Consider the following 21,282-nt stretch of genomic DNA (forward strand, 5'->3'; position numbering starts at 1 on the left):
GGCAAAAACTGTATTTTTAGCCTCTTAAACAAGTAATTGTTTGAATTAAGTGATATTCATTATTGGCGTAAAATTATGATATTTGATTCTTATGGACAAATAGTATCAATCAATACGATCATATTGATATCACAAAATTGTTTCTAACATCTTCCCTTGCGAAAAATAACCAATTTTCTCAGGATCACTTTTTAAGATTTTTCGCATTTTAATTTCAGTGTAAGGGTTCTGGGTTAATTATTTATTGCCTGATTTGTGTAAAAGAAAAGCCCACCTGGTGCAAATTCTCAACTTACTTCTACCTAGAAAAGTTTCTGTCGGCACCGGAAGTGACATAATTTTGCCCAAAACTTCAATTTTGACGTGTCAAAAGGTCTTTTAAAAAGCAAATATTAATGTTTACAAATCTAATAGATCAAGATAAATGCTCATAATAAAGACACAAAATATGTCTTGCTTTTTTTATTTCTGTTTTGCATTTGCATCATTTTGATTTAAAGCTGAAAAAGGGTGTAAAAATGGGTTACTTACAATGCATTCAGACTTTTCATATTTTAAAATATTTCTTGACAACTTTCACGAACCTGTAGCATTAATCCATACGATGACAATGTATGTCAAAATTAGTTTGTAATATTAGCAGTTGCCGAGAAATAGGCAATTTTGCATGAGTCACCTTTCACGTTATTTTGCTTGTAAAAGAGTTAATTATAATCCGATTTTCTATTTGTTTTTCACCATATAATGCCTAATGCCATTTTTGACTGGGTGGATCAAATTTTACATTTTCGCTGTCACCGGAAATGGCGTCATATGTGCAAAAAATGTATTTATAGCCTTCAAAACAGATATTTTATTCAAATGAGTCTGATTTGTAATGTTTTTAATGTTATGACATTTGATTGCAATCAACAAATAGGAACCATTTTGTGGTATCTGTTTGATCGTATTTGTTATACGATCAAACAGATACCACAAAATGGTTCCTAACTTTTACGATTGCAGAGAAATAGACGATTTTCTACAAGTCACTTTTCAAGGTTTTTGGTCTATAAAAGTGTCAATTATTATTCTATTTTCATAAAATTTTCACTATGTGATGCCTGATGCCATATACGATTTCATGGAACTAATTTAACATTTTCATTTTGGCAAAACCTGTATTTTTAGCCTTCAAAACAAATATTTTTTTGAAATGGGTTATGTTTTTTAATTGTTTAACAATATGATATTTGATTCCAATGGACATATAGATTGTCAGGAAATAACCATTTTCTCAGGATCACTTTTTAAGATTTTTTATCCTTTTTAATTTCCCATTAGAAAGTCAACTAACTTAGCGGTAAGTTATTAACAAATTTTGTCAGGATCACTTTTTTGACACATGTAACAATACACACATGGTAACAAATGTATAAATAGACTTGATATTGCTGGATTTGGTTGATTCTGTGTCCATTTAATAAAACATTTGCTATGTTTATATGGAAATTTGTTGATCGGTTCAAGTGGTACCGGAACTGATAAGTTCAGGTGTAACGTGTCACTTGACGTGACATAAGTTCAAGGATAACGTGGCACCAGTGAAACCTGTCATTACTGCGTCGCAGTTCTAGTTATTCTTATTATTATTTTTTTTTTCCATTTTGATCATATCTCAGAAACTACTTGTCGGATTGATCCAATTTCGTCGGTTTCACTGGGAAAGTGGGTGTGACTTAGAGATGCGAAATGTCCGATATCACCGAAGTGGTTAATTTTTGAAATTTTGTCGTAACATTTACAATAATTGCCGGATTTTAACATTTGATACATTTTGACATAGGCAGAAACAAGGCGCGTAGCTACAGTTCTTTAGATTGTTGATTTTCGATGAATCTTCGGAGATATTAGGTGCCAAATTTTGAAAATTTAAATTTTTACAAAAAACTTTTTTATTAATGAATATTTTTTGATGATATTGTATCCAGGGCTAAAGGGTCGTCTGATTTGAGCGAAAATGTCAACAATTTTTGTCTAAATAATTTTCCTTGGCCGCTATTGGCTAATTCAGTTTTACACTCCTAGATTCATTAATGATCGTTCGATTTGTTTGAAACAAAGTTCATATGCTCCGTTTGCCAAAATGTCATTTTTTTTGTTACCGATAAAGTTTCCTGTCGACACTGGAAGTGGCATAATTTAAAAAAAAACCTATAATTTTGACAGTTCGGTACCACTTTTTGAAAGCAACTATTATTTTTTCAAAATTTGTTATTACCAAATCAATGCGCAATGCAAAGGCGCACAAATCATCGGATTCAGTTTTTTTAATTTCGATTTCTTTTTCAGGTCATTTCGATTTAAAGGTGAAAAAATGTGAAAAAATGAGCTATTTACAACCCATTCAGGCTTTTCATATTTTAAAATATTTCTTCGCAACTTTCATATACTTGTAGCATTAATCCATACGAAGAGAATGTATGTGAAAATTAGTTTATAATACGAGCAGTTGCCGAGAAATGGGAAATTTTGCATGAGTCACTTTTTACGCTAGTTTGCACGTAAAAGAGTCAATTATTATTTGATTTTCATAAAAGTGACACCATTTGATGCGTAATGTCAATTTTAACTAGGTCAAACCAATTTAACGTTTTCAATGTCACCGGAAATGACGTAATTTTGGCAAAAATTGTATTTATAGCCTTTAAAACGAGTAATTTATTCAAATGAGTCGTATTTGTTATTTTTTTAAAATCTTGATATTTGATTCCAATCAACTAATAGAATGAACCCATACGAGCATATAGATATCACAAAATGGTTTCTAACTTGTTCAGGTTACGGAGAAATATATGATTTTCAACAGGTAACTTTTCAAGGTTTTTGGTCCATAAAAGTGTCCATCATTATTCGATTTTCATAAAATTTTCACTGTGTGATACCTAATGCCATTTACGATTTCATACAAGTAATTTAAGATTTTCATTATCACCGGAAGTAACGTCATTTTGGCAAAAACTGTATTTTTAGCCTTCAAAACAGATATTTTATTCAAATGAGTCTGACTTGTAACGTTTTTAAAAGTATGATATTTGATTCCAGTCAACAAATAGAATGAACCCATACGATCATACAGATACCACAAAATGGTTTCTAACTTGTACAGTTGCAGAGAAATAGATGATTTACTACGAGTCACTTTTCAAGGTTTTTGGTCTATAAAAGTGGCAATTATTATTCGATTTACATAAAATTTTCACCATGTGATGATGCTATTTCTGATTTCTTAAAACTAATTGAACATTTTCATTATCACAGGAAGGACTGTAATTTTGTCAGGATCACTTACATGTAACAAATGTATAAAATGAATTGATATTGCTGGATTTGGTCGATTCTGCGTCCATTTTATTTCATGTGTACAATGCTTATGTGGAAACCTGTTTAACAGTTTCATTGGTACCAGAAGTGACATAAGTTCAAGGGTAACGTGACACCGGTGAAACCCGTCGTACTGCATCGCAGTTCTAGTTCTTATTTTTTTTTTTTTCCAATTTGATTGTATCTCAGAAACTACTTGTCGGATTGATTTGATATCTTCGGTTTTACTGGGAAAGTGGGTGTGACTTAGAGATTAAAGTTATTTCGAACGTTCTGCGATAATGCGAAATGTCCGAAATCGTCAATTTTTGAAATATTGCCGTAATATTAACAATAATCGTCGGATTTTAACATTGGATACATTTTGACGTAGCCAGAGACAAGGCACATAGCTATGGTTCTTTAGATTTTTGATTTTCCACGAATCGTCTGAGATATTAGGCACCAAATTTTGAAAATTTAAATTTTTACAAAAAACTTTTTTTATTTATGAATATTTTTATGTGGTATATTACCCAGGGTAGCAAAAACTACAATTTTGAGAGTTCGGTACCACTTTTTGAAAGCAAATAATATCTTTTTCAAATCTGGTATCACTGAAAGTGTGTGCCCTGTAAAGGCACAGAAAACATCGGGCTCAGTTTTTTTTAATTTCGATTTCGTTTTCGGGCCATTTTGATTTAAAGGTGAAAAAAGGTGAAAAAATGAGCTATTTACAATCCAATCAGGCTTTTCATATTTTAAAATATTTCTTCGCAACTTTCATAAACTTGTAGCATTAATCCATACGAAGAGAATTTATCTTAAAATTAGTTTGTAATATGAGCAGTTGCCGAGAAATGGTCAATTTTGCATGAGTCACTCTTTACGCTATTGTGCCCGTAAATGTCAATTATTATTGGATTTTCATAAAAGTGACACCATTTGATGCATATTGTCAATTGTGACTAATTCAACTCAATTTAACATTTTCAATGTCACCAGAAATGACGAAATTTGGGCAAAAACTGTATTTATAGCCTTCGAAACAAATAATTTATTCAAATGAGTCGTATTTGTTGTTTGTTTAAAATTTTGATATTTGATTCTAATCAACTAATAGAATGAACCCATACGATCATATAGATATCACAAAATGGTTTCTAACTTGTTCAGTTGCGGAGAAATAGGCAATTTTCAACAGGTCACTTTTCAAGGTTCTTTGTCCATAAAAGTATCAATTATTATTCGATTTTCATAAAATTTTCACTGTGTGATACCTAATGCCATTTACGATTTCATACAAGTAATTTAAGATTTTCATTATCACCGGAACTAACGTCATTTTGGCAAAAACTGTATTTTTAGCCTTCAAAACAGATATTTTATTCAAATGAGTCTGAGTTGTTATGTTTTTAAAATTATGATATTTGATTCCAATCAACAAATAGATTGAACCCATACGATCATACAGATACCAGAAAATGGTTTCTAACTTGTACGGTTGCAGTGAAATAGACGGTTTTCTACATGTCACTTTTCAAGGTTTTTGGTCTATAAAAGTGATCAAGATTCATCAAAAACCACCCAGTTTGTGCTACCTTTTAGTTTGACATTGGTTGTCTAGTTTATGAAACTAAATGGTCATAAACTGGATGACCAATATCAAAACTAAACTAAATGGTCATAAACTAGATGACCGATTTCAAAACTAAATGGTGTTTCTTAAACTAAAAGGTAGAACAAACTGGGCGTTATTTGATGAATCTTGATGGTATTTAATACTTTCAGTATGGCAATCTATTAACTGAATATGTGTATTAGATTATAGATGGTGAGCTCAGTTTCTTTCCTTTTTTCATCAAATCTGAATGATAACCGGTCCCTAGTGTTTACCATGTCAAAAGTGTCAATCGGCGTCAACTAATTTAGACATATTCTGTGTCAATGTCACTAGACTTTATTAATTTTTAATGTTTTCGGAAGTTCTATTCGGATTATCTCCCTTATCATTGTTAATTTTTTGACATTCTAACTCATAACATCCACTGGTACGCTATCACCATCAAGAAACGCAACAAGGTAGCATTATTTCTATTGCATCCTTCTTGTAAATCATTGTTTGTCTTTTTCATTTTGGGTGAAGCCTGTATCATCACATGCACTGGACTATACAGCGCAGTAGACGCTTACGGCTGGTCCCCGGGGCCATTCACTTAATTTGGTATTTGTTTATGACTGGCAACGTCTGCCTTATTGGTTTTGTTTCCATGTATTGCGGTCCTCCTGTGCTTACTACACTCAAAGCCGTTAAAGATAGGTTGCCAGGCAACAAAACATACGCCCACAGCAGCTAAATCGTCCGAGCAGTCAACAAGGGTTGTCTTATATTTATTCTTTTGTAGGTAATTAGGGGAATTTAATGGACAATTTCATACAGATGACATTATAATTTTCGTCGTTTGAGGGTTCACAAGGTTCTAAAAACTAAAACAAGGGTCGTAACTCTGGAAGTAATCTACAGAAATTGTTGAAATTCGACAGGCTTATTCGTTTTACTAATTCAAATAATGCATATAAAATTCATACAGATCGGATTATAACTTTTGTCGTTCGAACGTTCACAAGGTTCAACAAAGTAAAAAATGGGCCATACAGTTAACGAGGAGAAAGAAATGTATGGTACACAATGATGACAATACAAATATTATATCAAAATAATTATCCAATTCGGAAATATATTAATAGAAGTAGCATTGGTGGAATATGCAAATCGAATATTGTAATTAATCACAGCTCTAAACTACTTTTGATATCTAGAAATTGTCATGGGTCGGTCACAGGGATTGTATGCCTCCTTTAAGAGCCATCTCTGGTGTTGAAATCGCCCAAAACAACATCACATTACGAAATCTGTGCCTCACTCCACATTAAATCTAATTTACAATTGGAAATATTTAGGAGCGATCATCCATAATAGAATGAAAATTGATGAAACAAGACTATTAGCCAACAAGCGTATCGCATGCATATGTCTGTATGAATGTATTACTTGTGTGTACATGTATGTGTTTTCTATGTTATATGTATTATTAAATGTATACGTGTTGTCCTAAATGGACGTTTTGATACAATTAACATCTTATCTTATCTAGCACAAACATCTTGTAAGTATAAGCTGGTCTTGATAGCATTATACGGAAAATAACCTTTCGATTTCAACTTTTTTCCCCGTAAAGATCCATGTAAAGGAGAACACATAAATGTTTCGAATCGTATATGGACTAATTCATAATTTAATTGTCTGCGTTTTTTTTAAAACCAGAGAGTTATCCAGTTCTATACTTCCATTCTCAATATTTAGAATAAATGGAAAAACTTAACAGTTTTTGCATTTCATTTCCTAGGAATGAGTAATTCGTCGCATAGTTTTTCCGCGTCTCTTTAGGGCAAGCAGAGATAATCAATTTGATGGGTTGATTGGTTAATTGGTCATAATGTGGCCCAAAAAATGACCTTTGTCACCAGTCTTACGCCAAGTTTGTTCAACTTTTGTCGCTCTTAAGTGATATTGTTGGCTTCCTGACTTGGTTAGCTAGCTTTTAGGCTTTGTTTCAGCTATGGACTCTAAATTTTAATTATGGTCACAAATTAGTGCTAATTAATTAGCTCTTAAGTAGCATTAGTACAGCATTTCATGCTCTTAAGCAGTCATTTTGTGCAGTGCAACTCAAAGAAATGGTGTTAGAAAGAAAAATAATCCCGGACAAGACAATTTAATCAAATATACTCAAACGTCATTATGTGACCTAAAATTTGACCTCTGACCCTTGTCACCTTTGAACCACTCTTAAGCAAGGTTTGTTCAACTTTTGTCGCTCTTAAGTAATATGTTTGGTTTCCTGACTTGGTTAGTTAACTTTTAGGCTTTCTATCAATTATGGACTCTAAATTTTAATTATGGTCATTCATTAGTGACCTTTGACCTTTGTCACCTTTGAACGAGTCTTAAGCAAGGTTTGTTCAACTTTTGTCGCTCTTAAGTGATATTTTTGGTTTCATGACTTGGTTAACTAGCTTTTAGGCTTTGTTTCAGTTATGGACTCTAAATTTTAATTACGGTCACTAATTAGTGCTACAGTAGAATCTGCATTAAGCAGCAACACAAGGGAATTTTCACAACTGACCGCTTAACGGGAGTGGCCTCTTAATAAAATCTCGTTGCTTTTTGTGCTGACATAAATTAAATATTACACTTGGATGCATTGGAAGCGGTAAATTTGACCGTCGCTGAATCTTGCGCCGAACGAAAATTCTTTACTCAATTCTTGGACATAACTTAACCGGAGTGGCCTCTTAATAAAATCTTGGTGCTTTTTGTGCTGACATAAATTAAATATTACGCTTGAATGCATTGGAAGCGATAAATTTGACCGTCGCTGAATCATGCGCCGAACGAAAATTCTTTAATCAAATCTCAGACATAACTTCTGTAAACTTGTCATTTTGTACCAATCTTCGATACTACTGTCTACCATTGTGATGCATTCGATAATATTTATCCATTTTTGTGAAGAAAATAGATGAATTAATTTTCTTTCATCAAAAAAAGCACATGAACAAAAAAAAACATCGATAATTTTATCACATATACAGGGGGTGTAACTCTGTTTAACAATAAAGTGGCAATGGACAAGAGATACTAGATGATCGTGACAAAACTTGGTACTTTTATTTTATTCAATCATTATCAAATAATGTGTCGTTACGCATGAAAACAATGATCAGGTTAGTCGTTTAATAAAACAAAAGATTAATTAACAGATAATCACGGGTTGATTGTTATTTTTACATTTCTTTTTATCTGATCAGTGGGGGTCCAGTTAATTAACTACTACTCACGGGATTAGCGGGGGTGTTAAAAAGAACGACAAGATGGTATCATTCAACAATGGCCGTTGAATGGGTGATGTTTTGTTGAATTTATTAGTAAAATAGTGACCGCTGGCCGCGTTAGAGGAGTGACCGTTGAATAAAGAGATGAAACAACAGAATTTCTACGGGGGGGAATTTATCGTGACCGCTTACAAGGAGATGTCGCTGAATAGGAGCGGCTGCTCATACAGATTCTACTGTAATTAATTTAGCTCTTAAGTAGCATTAGCACAACCTTGTATGCTCTGAAGTCATGCATTCTGTTTCTTAGTGTTAGTGTGAAACGCTTGCAAACAAATTGTAGATGGACATTGAATTTTAACTCCCATTAAATATGGGAGGGTTAGGGGGAGCACTCCCAGGTATATGCACAGGTTACAAAACTTAAGACTTGGCTTTCCAAAATGATCTAGGGGTAAAATATGTGTTATAGACCTCAAACCTTTTGGACTCAATATTTTGATTAAATCTCACTGGGCTACCGGACTATTACTTTTTATGTAATTAAAATATATTTTACTCGATGGCTTAAATTTGTGTCCTGTTCTTCGATATCTCTGCCAGTTTAACTGTAATCCCGCCCATTAATGCTGTCACTATAAAAGACAATACAAATGGCGTATGGTATACTGAGCGTTTGCTTAATGGATGTTACCTTTCTAAAAGCCAATGAAAAGGCTTGTCTGTCGTAAGCCCCGCCTTTTCGTCAACTTAACGGACAACACCATTGACGAGACACTGTTTGGATTACCGATAATGGCTAACAGTACCTGTACATATTAACGATAATTTTGCAGATATTTTAAATACCCCTAACACTAAACCGCTATCGGCCCATATTGTTAGCACTGTCGTTTATGATTAACGGTATGCGGAATACCGGTAGCGGTATGTCAAATGGCCGCCATCTTTATTGCACGAAAAATGTTGACATCATCAACTTCAGTCTTCGTTGTTGACACAGGGAAAAGCCTAGATTTGCTTAATACTATGTATTAGGCACACCCCTTCTGTAAATAAAATATCTGGTAAAAGAAAGTGCACCTAATAGTAATGCAGTGCCATAAGAGAGGAAAGCCCAAGAAAACGTTTACCAGAAATATTTCATGAATTAGGCATTCTGTTTTTATATGCCCACAGACGGAGGGACGAGGGACGGACAGACAGATGGACGGACGGACAGATGGACGGACCCATTTTAATAGTCCCCTGCTTTCTTCGAAAGGCGGGGGACAAAAATGACAAAAACTGTTTATTTATGAATCTACATAATACAGGAAAAATATGTCGTCCAAGCATTATGTTCAAATGCTTGGTTATAATAAGCTAAAAACAAAAGCAATTTTTCATACAATCTGGGGCCATAATCCAGAAAGTTATGGCCGGAAATGCGCAAATATCGATAGGGACTGAGATATTTGGAATATAAAGATATATTTTAAGTTTCATCAAAAACAGATAAAAATTGGGACCTCTAGACCTTGATATTACATACTTTAACACCATTTGCGTACAGGGAACGCCCATTTTGGCTGTCAGTTTCAGTCCGATTTTCACGAAAATTTGAACTCAACCACCATTATGGTGTAACGGTGATATATTCGAACATTTTTTTTAAATCAGATAAAAATTGTAATCTGTAGAGGGACCACAAGCTAAAAATGCAATTTTGCGTACAATCAGGGGTCATAATCCAGGAAGTTATGGTCCGATATGCGCGAATATCAAAAGAAACCGAGATCTGTTGGGTTATAAACATTTCAAGTTTCATTAAAATCGGATAAAAATTGTGACCTCTAGAGTGTCCACATGCGAAAAACGTGATCTTTCGTAAAATCAGGGGCCATAATCCATGAAGTTATGGTCTGATACATGCCAATATTGAACGCAACCAAGATCTTTTGGAGATAAACCTATATTTCAATAAAAATTGTGACCTGTAGAGTGTCCACAAACAAATTGTGGACGGACGGACTGACAGGGGCGACCACAATATACGTCCACATAAAAATGTGGGCGTATAAAAAAAAATATGGCTGGCATTTGTCCTGCTTGTATACCACATCATTTACTTAAACTGTATTAGTGGTTGATAAAGACTAGTTGACTCTTAGTCAAAACAGGGATTAGTTACAAACAGTCAACAGTATTTGTAGAGGCTTGTTATGATATATGAGATAGGTTAAAAGGAGAACTTACACAAAGGCATATCCACTGTTTGTTATAAGAAATAATTTTTTTCCTGAGAGTCGTAGCCTTTCTAATAAAAACTTGGTTTTATCACATTTCTGTAAAAATCTATCTGAAATACAAATATGGTCATTTATCATATGAATATATAATATAGGGTACACACAATTATAGCATGGTTTATTTGTTAAAGGCCTGTTAATACAGTATGAACAATATTTATTACTTATGTTTTAAGCTATGGCATATTAAATATGTGTCCGTATATACCAAAAATAAATGACATAAAACAGATGAATAATACAACGTAGATTTGAATTACAGAAAGTCTTCAAGTATATGCATAAATATGGTTCCCTTTTGTCTAAATCCCATTTATAACTGTTTGATTTGATCTCCTTTTGCAGAGCAAAGACTGTTTATCTTGAATGATACCGAGAAATCACTTAAAGCTATTACAATCAGACATAAAGGGGGTGTGGGGCATTTTGTATAAAGAGATTGTTTGGCATGTATTTCAGTAAATTTCACTATATTATTTGTTATGTATTCTATTCACACCGACATGTAAAATTGCTCGAAAGAATTAGGCCACTGTCTTTATAGGAATATCTATTTAGGTAATAATATTTTATTGCTGCAGTTACCTATTTCGACATATTCACTATATTTTAAAGTCATAGTTTTAAACTTATATAGCTTCATTATTCTATACTGAGTTCCACGTCATGAATTGTTTTAAAAAGAAACTATTTCAGAACAAGAGTAACTTCTAATACACATTTGATGTAATTAAAATATCTATAGCTTACGTACATAATCCCTTGAGGCGTTTCTGTCGCCGACAAATTACAGTTTTTAAATAGGATACACAACACATCGTTATTAACTTACAGAGTCATGACGAATTTTTTATTTTATTAAACCAAAGTCGTCGTATAATAAAACAGTGAATGTATTGGGAATAATATTATTGTTCTGTTCTGATTATAATTCTAAATGTACCTTTGGTTTATAATATACACATTATATAGTTAGAAATGTTGCCCCTAAATAAAGTCTGGCAGCAGTTATATAACATCTAGGTCAACGTTGTTACAAGTTGATGATCAGCGAAGTTCTGGTGGGTGTTTGGTGATTATAATTAGAAATGTAAATTACTACTAGAAGTGAATTGGAAATTCCTGTTAATAATTTAACAAATCCAAGAAGAACAACCAAACAACAAATAATCTGTTAATATTATTTGAAAAGACATTAAATTTTCCAATAAGAGAATTTTTTTTTTTGGAGGGGGGGGGGAATATGCTATAGAAAAATATCATAGTCCTATGATTTAGCATCAGTCCACATACGCCATGATAATGTCGGCATAGTAGCACATGCATCTCTCCTTTTCAATGTCATCACGTATTTCTTTGCCTTATATTTCTTTGAATAATTTGAATAACAACTTGATAACGTTTCCCCGTCTTTGCCTTGCCCAGTGTTAAAATCCACCCATTGACTGCCTTGCCCAGTGTTAAAATCCACCCATTGACTATGTTTCTTTTAAAACCCCATAAAATTCCACAAACTATCATTATTGGAGCAAAGTTATATGCGTGTAGCAGCGAATGTTTTCGCTAATACCAATTGCCATTTCGATGAAAAATAAAACACATAATTCATACGTTACGATTTAATTAAAACATTTAATTGTGAACGCATATAAACATAAATATGTGATAACAAATAATGGTATTGCTTATACTCTTTGTCTTGTCTAGTTCATTTCTTTGTTTGAACATTTCTCTGTTTACAATAATATAATGGCTTGGACAGTTTTTTCGTTTCGGATACTAACCTAAATTTCCTATGAGAAAAAAATGAAATGTATATATATTATTAGAATATCAAGCTTTATTTAAATGAGATGCTCAAAAAGTGAACCATACATTTATCCATTGCAATAAGATCAAAATTGAATATACCACAGCATTCACCCACATTACAAAATTGTCCTTTTTGTTGTACTTATTGGAATAAACTGTAACAATGGCCAAATTCCAACCAACTTTATCAGCTAATCCATTTGAGCACGAGCTGTGCCTCGCCTCAAACATCAAAGAGCAGAACTAACTGTGTGTCGCCTCTCAACATCAAAAGATTAGTTTCGTGTGAAATGCGTGCACGAACTGACAATATAAATTGTAAAATAAAGGCTTGATTCACAATCACAGAACCTGTGGTTTCTTATTACCTTGGAGTAAAATAATAAAGCTATTTCATACAATCGAAAACAAGCGGCTATATGAACAAGCGTCTCAATATTAGGTCATATATCAGTATTTTGCTTTTAAAGACGAGCTAGTTACAAAGAGTTTGGTTGAATCTGAATAATGTTCGGCAATGGGCAATATCACCTTGGGCTGTGTTGAATTGGAACTATGTTTCTTGTCACTACTCTCGGGACAATCCAATGAGGGTGTGAGGCAAACACAACACAAAGCTTATTTTTCAACACAAAGTGTTAAACCAACACAAACCACCATTTTCGTTCTTATTCTACTGCGAAAAGGGGTTAATTCATATTCCCAGGTATTACATGGCAAACTTATCATTTGAATGAATGAAATAATGAGGTCAAATGCAAAGGTTGTCTTAATACTTTCAAAAACTTGAATTTCATCACCAAATAACAGCTGGGTTTGACCAATGTTCCCTACTATAATAAGAAAACAACTGTAATTTTTTGTTTTTATTCAACAATTGGGATACAATATTCAACATGTTTTACTTGGCACAACCAGGCCCAGGTTTCACAAAACATTCTCAGTCTTAGTGAAGATTTTACTCAAAATTGTTCACATTTTTATAAAACTTTTGTCTTTTTAATGTATGAACATATACAGCAATTAAAAAAAAATATGTGCCGAGGTTTGTTTCTGAATCATAAATGCTTTGTGAAACTGCAGGCAGAAATTTCTTGTAGCATAATAATTTAATTAAACTTAATCAAAACTTGACATTCTGTTGATTTACAGATTATAGAAAGAGAGAGGCTTATTTTTCATAAACCACAACTTTTAACTGAAGATTAAAACATTATAATTGTCAAAACAATACAACGATAAAGGTTTTACAGACCACGATCATACATCTAATCATTAACGCGTTTCGGCAGGTCTTGTTCTAAATCGTTTAGTACATGATTCACATACAGGATGTTCATCACCCTCACAAAGTTCTAGAGAATCTCCATAAACGGAGCAACAAGGAGGAAAATTGCGCCTTTTACTGTAGAATAATTGTCAAAACAACAATACAACGATAAAGGTTTTAAGGACCACGATCATACATCTAACCATTAACGCGTTTTGGCACCTCGTGTTCTAAATCGTTTTAAATTAATACATGATTCACATACAGGATGTCCATCACCCTCGCAAAGTTGCAGAGAATCTCCACAAACGTAGCAACAAGGAGGAAAATTGCGCCTTTTACTGTAATAATGTATGCAAATGTCATCATCACAAGATACTTCATCTTCACATAATAACAAATTTACGAAAGCAGGACTACCACAACTGTATAGAATATCTTCGGTTGTCTTTTCTAACTGTAAAGATATAAAAAAAATAAAACAATCAGGTATAGTATTTTCTTGCATGGCTTAACTTTAATTTGTGATACATTAAATGCAACATTAAAAATGTTTTTAAATTATTAAATACTGTACCTACTTAAAATTCAATATTATTAAAACTAAAATGGAAATTATCAAAAGACAAGATATTTAATATACACATCAGTTGTAAAAATTGTTGACCCCAATCAACAGAGTGACACTAGATGCTCAGGAAAGGTGAACAGATACTGCTTTAACATTCCTACACACAGGGTTAATTTTGGTCATCGAGAATATCAGAAGCCATTTGAGAGGTTCATTTATTTACATATATATATGTGACGGTCCAGTTCGAAACCGACCAGAAGTCGGACAGGCGTATTTTGAGCTATAGCCAAAAATGCATTGACTGGGTGAAAATAATCTATTTTTAGATTTATGATTCAAACGCTTGAAAAATGTATTAAGATTACTTCCTCGTTGGAATTAATGTAAAGTTTTTATCGTAAATACCTCAAAACTAGCTTTTATTGAGAGGGTGCAGCTAAATTCACAAGAAAAATGTCTTAAAACAAGTGAAAATTAACAAAAAATAATCAACTGCTAACAGTAGTAACGGGGTTTTCCCCCGTTGTTACTGGTACCAATCGAAAGCGTGAGAGTCTCTGCAGCCGATAATTTATTTGAAATCTACGTCACTACGTCAGAAGTCGCAATACAACCCATACCTTCGTAACAAAAAACACACTTGTTGCTAGGCTGACTCTGAAAGTCCGCCTCTGATTGGTTGAAATCACTCTGCGCATGCTCAGTTTGAAATTTCCACTCTACCTGCTTTGTTTTCAACATGGATGCAGAAATTGCCAAATTACTAAATCTAAACTCAAATGATTCCAATCATTTGTTCGAATTAGTGAATGAATTCTTTGGGGAATCGTGGGGGGATGAGCGTGAAGCTATTGAGCACGACTCAGACTCAGAGGATGAAGAATTCGATCAGACGGCAGACACTTGCGATAATGATACATTATTATACACAGGATATTCCGAAGATACTATCGACCGGGTCGAGTTGGAAAAGGTCACTAAATATATAGGTGAGTTGGTTTTTATAGTATGTTGTCTGTGGACGTCTCTGCCGTTTTTTTAAATAAAAATTCTATTCCCAAAATTCACAATTAGCGCTCAGTCTGCATGCACAATAAACGTAAACAAACCACTGGAGATTCTGGCACGTCAGGCCTTAGGCCTATCAAGCAAGGGTAGGCCAAATCATACTAATGTTTCACATACGAGTAACAGTGCACTTTCGTCAACATGCCATTTCCACCTGTTGGACTGAACAAAATATGTCTCAATATTTCTACTTTTCAAATCACTGCTTTGTCTTGTATTGGAGATGTTGAAATAAAAACTGGTTCAAATGAACCAAGGGCAAGAACAAAACTGGGAATAATACTCAAGTTAGTCCTATATTTATTTAGCAACTAATTATTTTACATTAAACATACATTATTCAAGAGCTAAGTCTGCCTATTGTAGGTCTTTCTGTAGGCAGACCTTCTTTGATGGAGCGTGTAAACCAGTCCCTGGAATTAAAAAGTATCAGCATTTCAGGTGAGTCAGCAAATAAATGAAAATCAAATGAATTATCAGGATTAAGGATTCTGAAATATCTTTTGAATCTGAAGAAAATGGCTGATATCAGTGGTAGCAATTAGCAATGAGCACACAAGAAAAGACCCTCCGCCAGACCCAGCCATGATGATGAATAATACCGGCACGAATGATTTTTCTAACGAGAGAGAGCGGACGTTTTTTTTATTGGTCTAGATTCCAGGGATTCCCAGTATTTCACTCATACAGCCGATGAAAAACAGTATACCTTACGGCCGTGTTAAGAAGTTTTAGTTGGTTGCCATGTATTTTATACAAAGCTATTTTTCATTGGCTGTGAACGCATCAAATTTACAGCTCTCATCCAATGAAACCTATTGTTTTATCTCTCTATATTAAACACGACAACATTCCGGTAACTTTTGTTTAGCGAGTAAATATCGATAAACGGGACATTATACATAATTTATTTCTAAAATAATTGTTATAAATGATGAAAACAACCAAATAAAACTTCAAAATTTTTTGTGTTGGAAAGCAGTGCGGCCGAAAATAGCCCCCACGATCCTAAGCGCGCAGGCGACAAGATTGAAGAAACATAGTTCCAATTCAACACCGCCTTAGGTGGAAGCAGGCGCATGTCCCTATTTTCATTAGTGTTATTTAATATGTGAATTATCATTTGTTATATATAGTGAGGAAATTACTTTTTCTTGGTAGTCCTATCTATGACCCAGGCAAGAAACTATACATTCATATAGTAATACGCCCACGTGTAGTAAATATAGCAGTGACGAAGTATAAAACAAGAAATGAAATATGTATAAGAACGCAAATATGTAACTACTCCACGTATAAATCCATGTATAAAGACCTACACTTAACAAAGACCGATCTGCATAAAACACACGGTCGAACAAGAAATTGCACGGTAAATTAGATTTAACACCTACGCGTCAGATAAAGCCTGCTGGTCCTTGATAAATCACCTTTGCTGCAGTTATAACACGCTTTCGAGAAAACTCACCAAACAAAGAATACACACTGTGTCAGTCGCTTTTAACCCGTCCGTTAATTAACACACCCAGTACAGAAAACGCACTGTCACGGAGATATTCACCCCAAGCGATAATTAAATCACCTTTCAGTCAATTTCTCACCCCTGTTAATTAACAGACCGTATCTACAGATTTTAGCCTCGCGGTATTAGATTTGTGGCGATAATTAGAATTTCACCGATATTTGCAGAAATTTACTAAATTGGCATGAAATCTACACCTGATTTCCACAAATGTCACCTTTGATACTTCCCAGTGTATGTAAGGGAGTGCTTACTACGAAACTACTGTATGTGTTATATGTTAACGGTCACGTTCGCCACACGCCAAAGTTATGTATGCCTTTTACAAGTAATTTAACTATCAATGTAATTTTAAAATACCATTTTACGAAAATCACCACAAATAATTCTTATTTCTGACGCCTTTCTTCATTTGCTGACGTATAAACGAAGACTCGTGAATTTGATTGAAACAGGCACGGATCGGCAAATTTCATTCTGACATAAATTTAAATACCATACGGGAATTAAATGTGAATAAGCGGTTGCCATGCAAGATACAACCACATTTTATAAGAGATGGACAGAGAACAAGCTAAATAAAGATAGGTTGCCGGGCAACAAAACATACGCCCACAGCAGCTAAATCGTCCGAGCAGTCAACAAAGGTTGTCGCACGTAGGTAATTAGGGGAATTTAATAGACAATTTCATACAGATGACATTATAATTTTCGTCGTTTGAGGGTTCACAAGGTTCTAAAATCTACAGAAATTGCTGAAATTCGACAGGTTTTTTCGTTTTACTAATTCAAATAATGGATATAAATTCCATACAGATCGGATGATAACTTTTGTCGTTCAAACGTTCACAAGATTTAACAAAGTAAAACAAGGGCCATAACTCTAGATGTAATCAATGGAAATTTGCTGAAAATCAAAAGTCTTGTTCGTTTTTCTAATTTAAACGATACATATGAATTTCATACAGATCAGATAACTTTTGTCCTTAGAGCATTTACAAGGTACAACAAAGTGAAACAAGGGTCATAACTATCGGCGTAATTAACGGAAATTGCTGAAATTCAATAGGCTTCTTCTTGTCACTAATTTAAATGATGCATATCAATTTCAAGCAGATCATATGATAACTGTTGTCAAAGTGAAACAAGGGCCATAACTCCAGAAGAAATTAACGGAAGTTATTGAAATTAAATAGGCTTCTTCATCTCACTAGAGTGTTCACAAGAAATTGTGGACGATGGACAGATGGACGGACAGGGGCGACGGCAATATACGACCACATTTTCGTGTGGGGGGTATAAAAAGCAATTTTTCGTACAACCAGGGGCCATCATCCAGAATGTTACAGTCTGACATGCGACAATATCAAAAGGAACCAAGATCTTTGGGATATAAAAGTATATAATATCAAAGTTTCATCAATCGAATAAAAATTGTGACATTAAGAGGGACTACAAGATTAAAACGTGTTTTTTTGTATATTCAGGGATCATAATTCAGGAAGCTACGATGTGATATGCGCAAATATCGAAAGGAACAGAGATCTTTGGGATATAAACATACATTTTAAGTTTCATCAAAATCTGATAAAAATTGTGTTTCTAGAGTGTCCACAATCTTGGAATTACATACTTTTACTTTTACACTATTTGAGTACGAGGAGCGGCCATTTTGTCTGGCAGTTTCGGTCCAATTTTCATGAAATTCAAACTTAGTTGTCATTAGGGAAACGGTGATATATTGAAACGGTTTTTAAAATCGGATAAAAATTGTGACCTCAAGAGGAACTTCAAGCTAAAAACGCGATTTTTCTTCAAATCGAGGGTCACATTCCATGAAGTTACGGTCCGATATGCGGGAATATCGACAGGGACCAAGATCTTTGGGATCTAAATATAATTATTTTAAGTCTCATGAAAATCAGATATAAATTGTGACCTTGAGGGTGTCCACAACCTTGGAATTACATACTTTTACACTATTTGCGTACGAGAAGCAGCCATTTTGTCTGGCAGTTTCGATCCGATTTTCACGAAATTCGAACTCTGCCATCATTAGCGTGTAACGGTGATATATTAAAACGTTTTATAAAATCAAATAAAAATTGTGACCTCTTGAGGGGCTACAAGCTAAAAATGCAACTTTTTGTACAATCATGGACCATAATCTAGGAAGTTAAGATCCGATATGCGAGAATATCGAAAGGAACTGAGCTCCTTGGGTTATAAACATACATGTACCTTTTAAGTTTCATCAAAATCGGATAAAAATTGTAACCTCCAGTGTCCACAAGCTAAAAATGTGATTTTTCGTAAATTCAGGAGCCATAGTCCATGAAGTTACGGTCCTATACATGCCAATATCGACAGGAGCCGAATTCTTAGGGACTTAAACCTATATTTCAAGATTTCTTGAAAATGGATAAAAATTGTGACCTGTAGAGTGCCCATAAACAAATTGTTGACGGACAGACGGGTGGACAGGGGCGACAACAATATATGTCCACACGAGAATGTGGGCGTACAAAAATAGCGAGGTGTTCCTATTTTTATTACGTACGGATTTGAATATTTTGTTGACACATGATTTTTAATTGTGGTATGAATCCGTCTGTTTAAATAACGATAAGAGTTATACCTTTTTATTTAGGGTAAAATGTCCGACAAGTAAATTTTTAAAATCCCAACTCTTAACTCATTTGTTTTTCAATATTTTCGAATAAGATATGGTTTGTTGATAGAGCAACATGTGAACTTCAAATTGTATCCCTGATGACCTCGCGATTGAAGGCCACGGTGAAGGCTAAATAGGCGATTTTCATGGAAATTGGGTCTGTTTTGCATAATTGTTGACTTTCATCTGCTCTAACTCGACTGTTTTTCAAAATTTTGAATTAAAATTTCTCATTTTTCATAGAAACAGCGGCTGCCAGGCAGGATACGCCCACATTTTCGACAGATGGACAGAGAACAAGCTAAGAAGAAAGTGATTTTTCCTACAATCAAGGGCCATAATTCAGGAAATTAAAATTTGATATGGGCGAATATCGAAAGGAACCAAGATCTTTGGGTTATAAACTTACATTTCAAGTTTCAACAAAATCGGATAAAAATTGTGACCTCTATAGGGTCCACAATCTTGATATACCATATTTTTACGCTATTTGGGCAGATTTTCACGAAATTCGAACTCAGCTTTCCTAAGGTTAACGGTTATATAACCTTGATATACCATATTTTTACGTTATTTGAGAACGAATGGCAGCCATTTTGTCTGTCAGTTTTGGGTCGATTTTCACGAAATTCGAATTCAGCCGTCCTTAGGGTTAATGGTTATATAATAATACGTTTTTTTAAATCAGATAAAAATTATGACCTCTATAGGGTCAACAAGCTAAAAACGCGATTTTTCGTAAAATCAGGGGCCATAATTCAGGAAGTTAGGTTCCGATATGCGCGAATATCAAAAGGAACCAAGATCTTTGGGTTATAATCATACATTTCAAGTTTCAACAAAATCGGATAAAAATTGTGACCTCTATAGGGTCCACAACCTTGATATACCATATTTTTACGCTATTTGGGAACGAAGGGCGGCCATTTTGTCTGTCAGTTTTGGGCCGATTTTCACGAAATTCGAACTCAGCCGTCCTTAGGATGTAACGGTGATATATTAACACAGTTTTATAAATCGGATAAAAATTATGACGTCTATAGGGTCCACAAGCAAAAAAATGCGTTTTTGCGTACAATCAGGGGCCATAATTCAGGAAGTTACGGTCCGATATGCGCGAATATCGAAAGGAACCGAGATCTTTGGGTTATAAACTTACATTTCAAGTTTCAACAAAATCAGATAAAAATTGTGACCTCTACAGTGTTCACAAGCCAAAAACGTGATTTGTCGTACAATCAGGGGCCATAATCCATGAAGTTACGGTCCGATAGATGCCAATATCGAAAGGAACCTATATTTCAAGTTTCATTGAAATCGGATAAAAATTGTGACCTGTAGACTGTTCACAAACAATTGTGGACGGACGGGGGCGATGACAATATACTTCCACATGAAAATGTGGGCGTATAAAAATTGTGACCTGTAGACCGTTCACAAACAATTGTGGACGGACGGACGGATGTCCGGACGGACAGATGTCCAGACAGACAGCACATGAAAATGTGGGCGTATAAAAATTTGCTGTAGGAATGAGTCATTCTTTTGTGCATGAATGTAAAGCAAATTTTGTGTCCTGGATAACCCAACCTCTGGCAAAGATAACATGTCTAAGATCGACAGCAAAATATCTTTGCCCATTTTAAATTAATGTTCTATATATACCATACTCTCAGTATCTACTGCATGTTTTGTATACCATATTGTTAATATATTGAGAGAGAGAGAGAGGAATGGGGTTTATCATACACTCAACACAAACTAGGTCATTTTAGGACTAACATATGGCTCAATTCTATTTCAATAATTTGCTTGTGCATAGTGGTCTTTAGC

At 34.2% G+C, this 21,282-nt stretch overlaps 1 protein-coding gene across 5 annotated transcripts in view; it reads right to left on the bottom strand.

Annotated features, from left to right (window-relative positions):
- Nucleotides 1–21,282, bottom strand: part of LOC126808779 (5'-nucleotidase domain-containing protein 3) — a 457,910-nt gene that overhangs the window by 313,879 nt on the left and 122,749 nt on the right. For 3 of the 5 annotated variants that reach the window (XM_050533756.2, XM_050533755.2, XM_056100816.1), the window contains one exon: nucleotides 10,477–10,579. In XM_050533756.2, the coding sequence (XP_050389713.1) occupies nucleotides 10,477–10,579 (103 nt within the window). Of the gene's footprint in view, nucleotides 1–10,476; nucleotides 10,580–13,192; nucleotides 14,069–15,588; nucleotides 15,667–21,282 lie in introns of those variants that run through there. The other 2 variants (XM_050533759.2, XM_050533760.2) reach the window with 2 other exon arrangements.

This window comes from Patella vulgata, chromosome 1, assembly GCF_932274485.2.
Source record: "Patella vulgata chromosome 1, xgPatVulg1.2, whole genome shotgun sequence".
Lineage (NCBI taxonomy): Eukaryota > Metazoa > Mollusca > Gastropoda > Patellidae > Patella > Patella vulgata.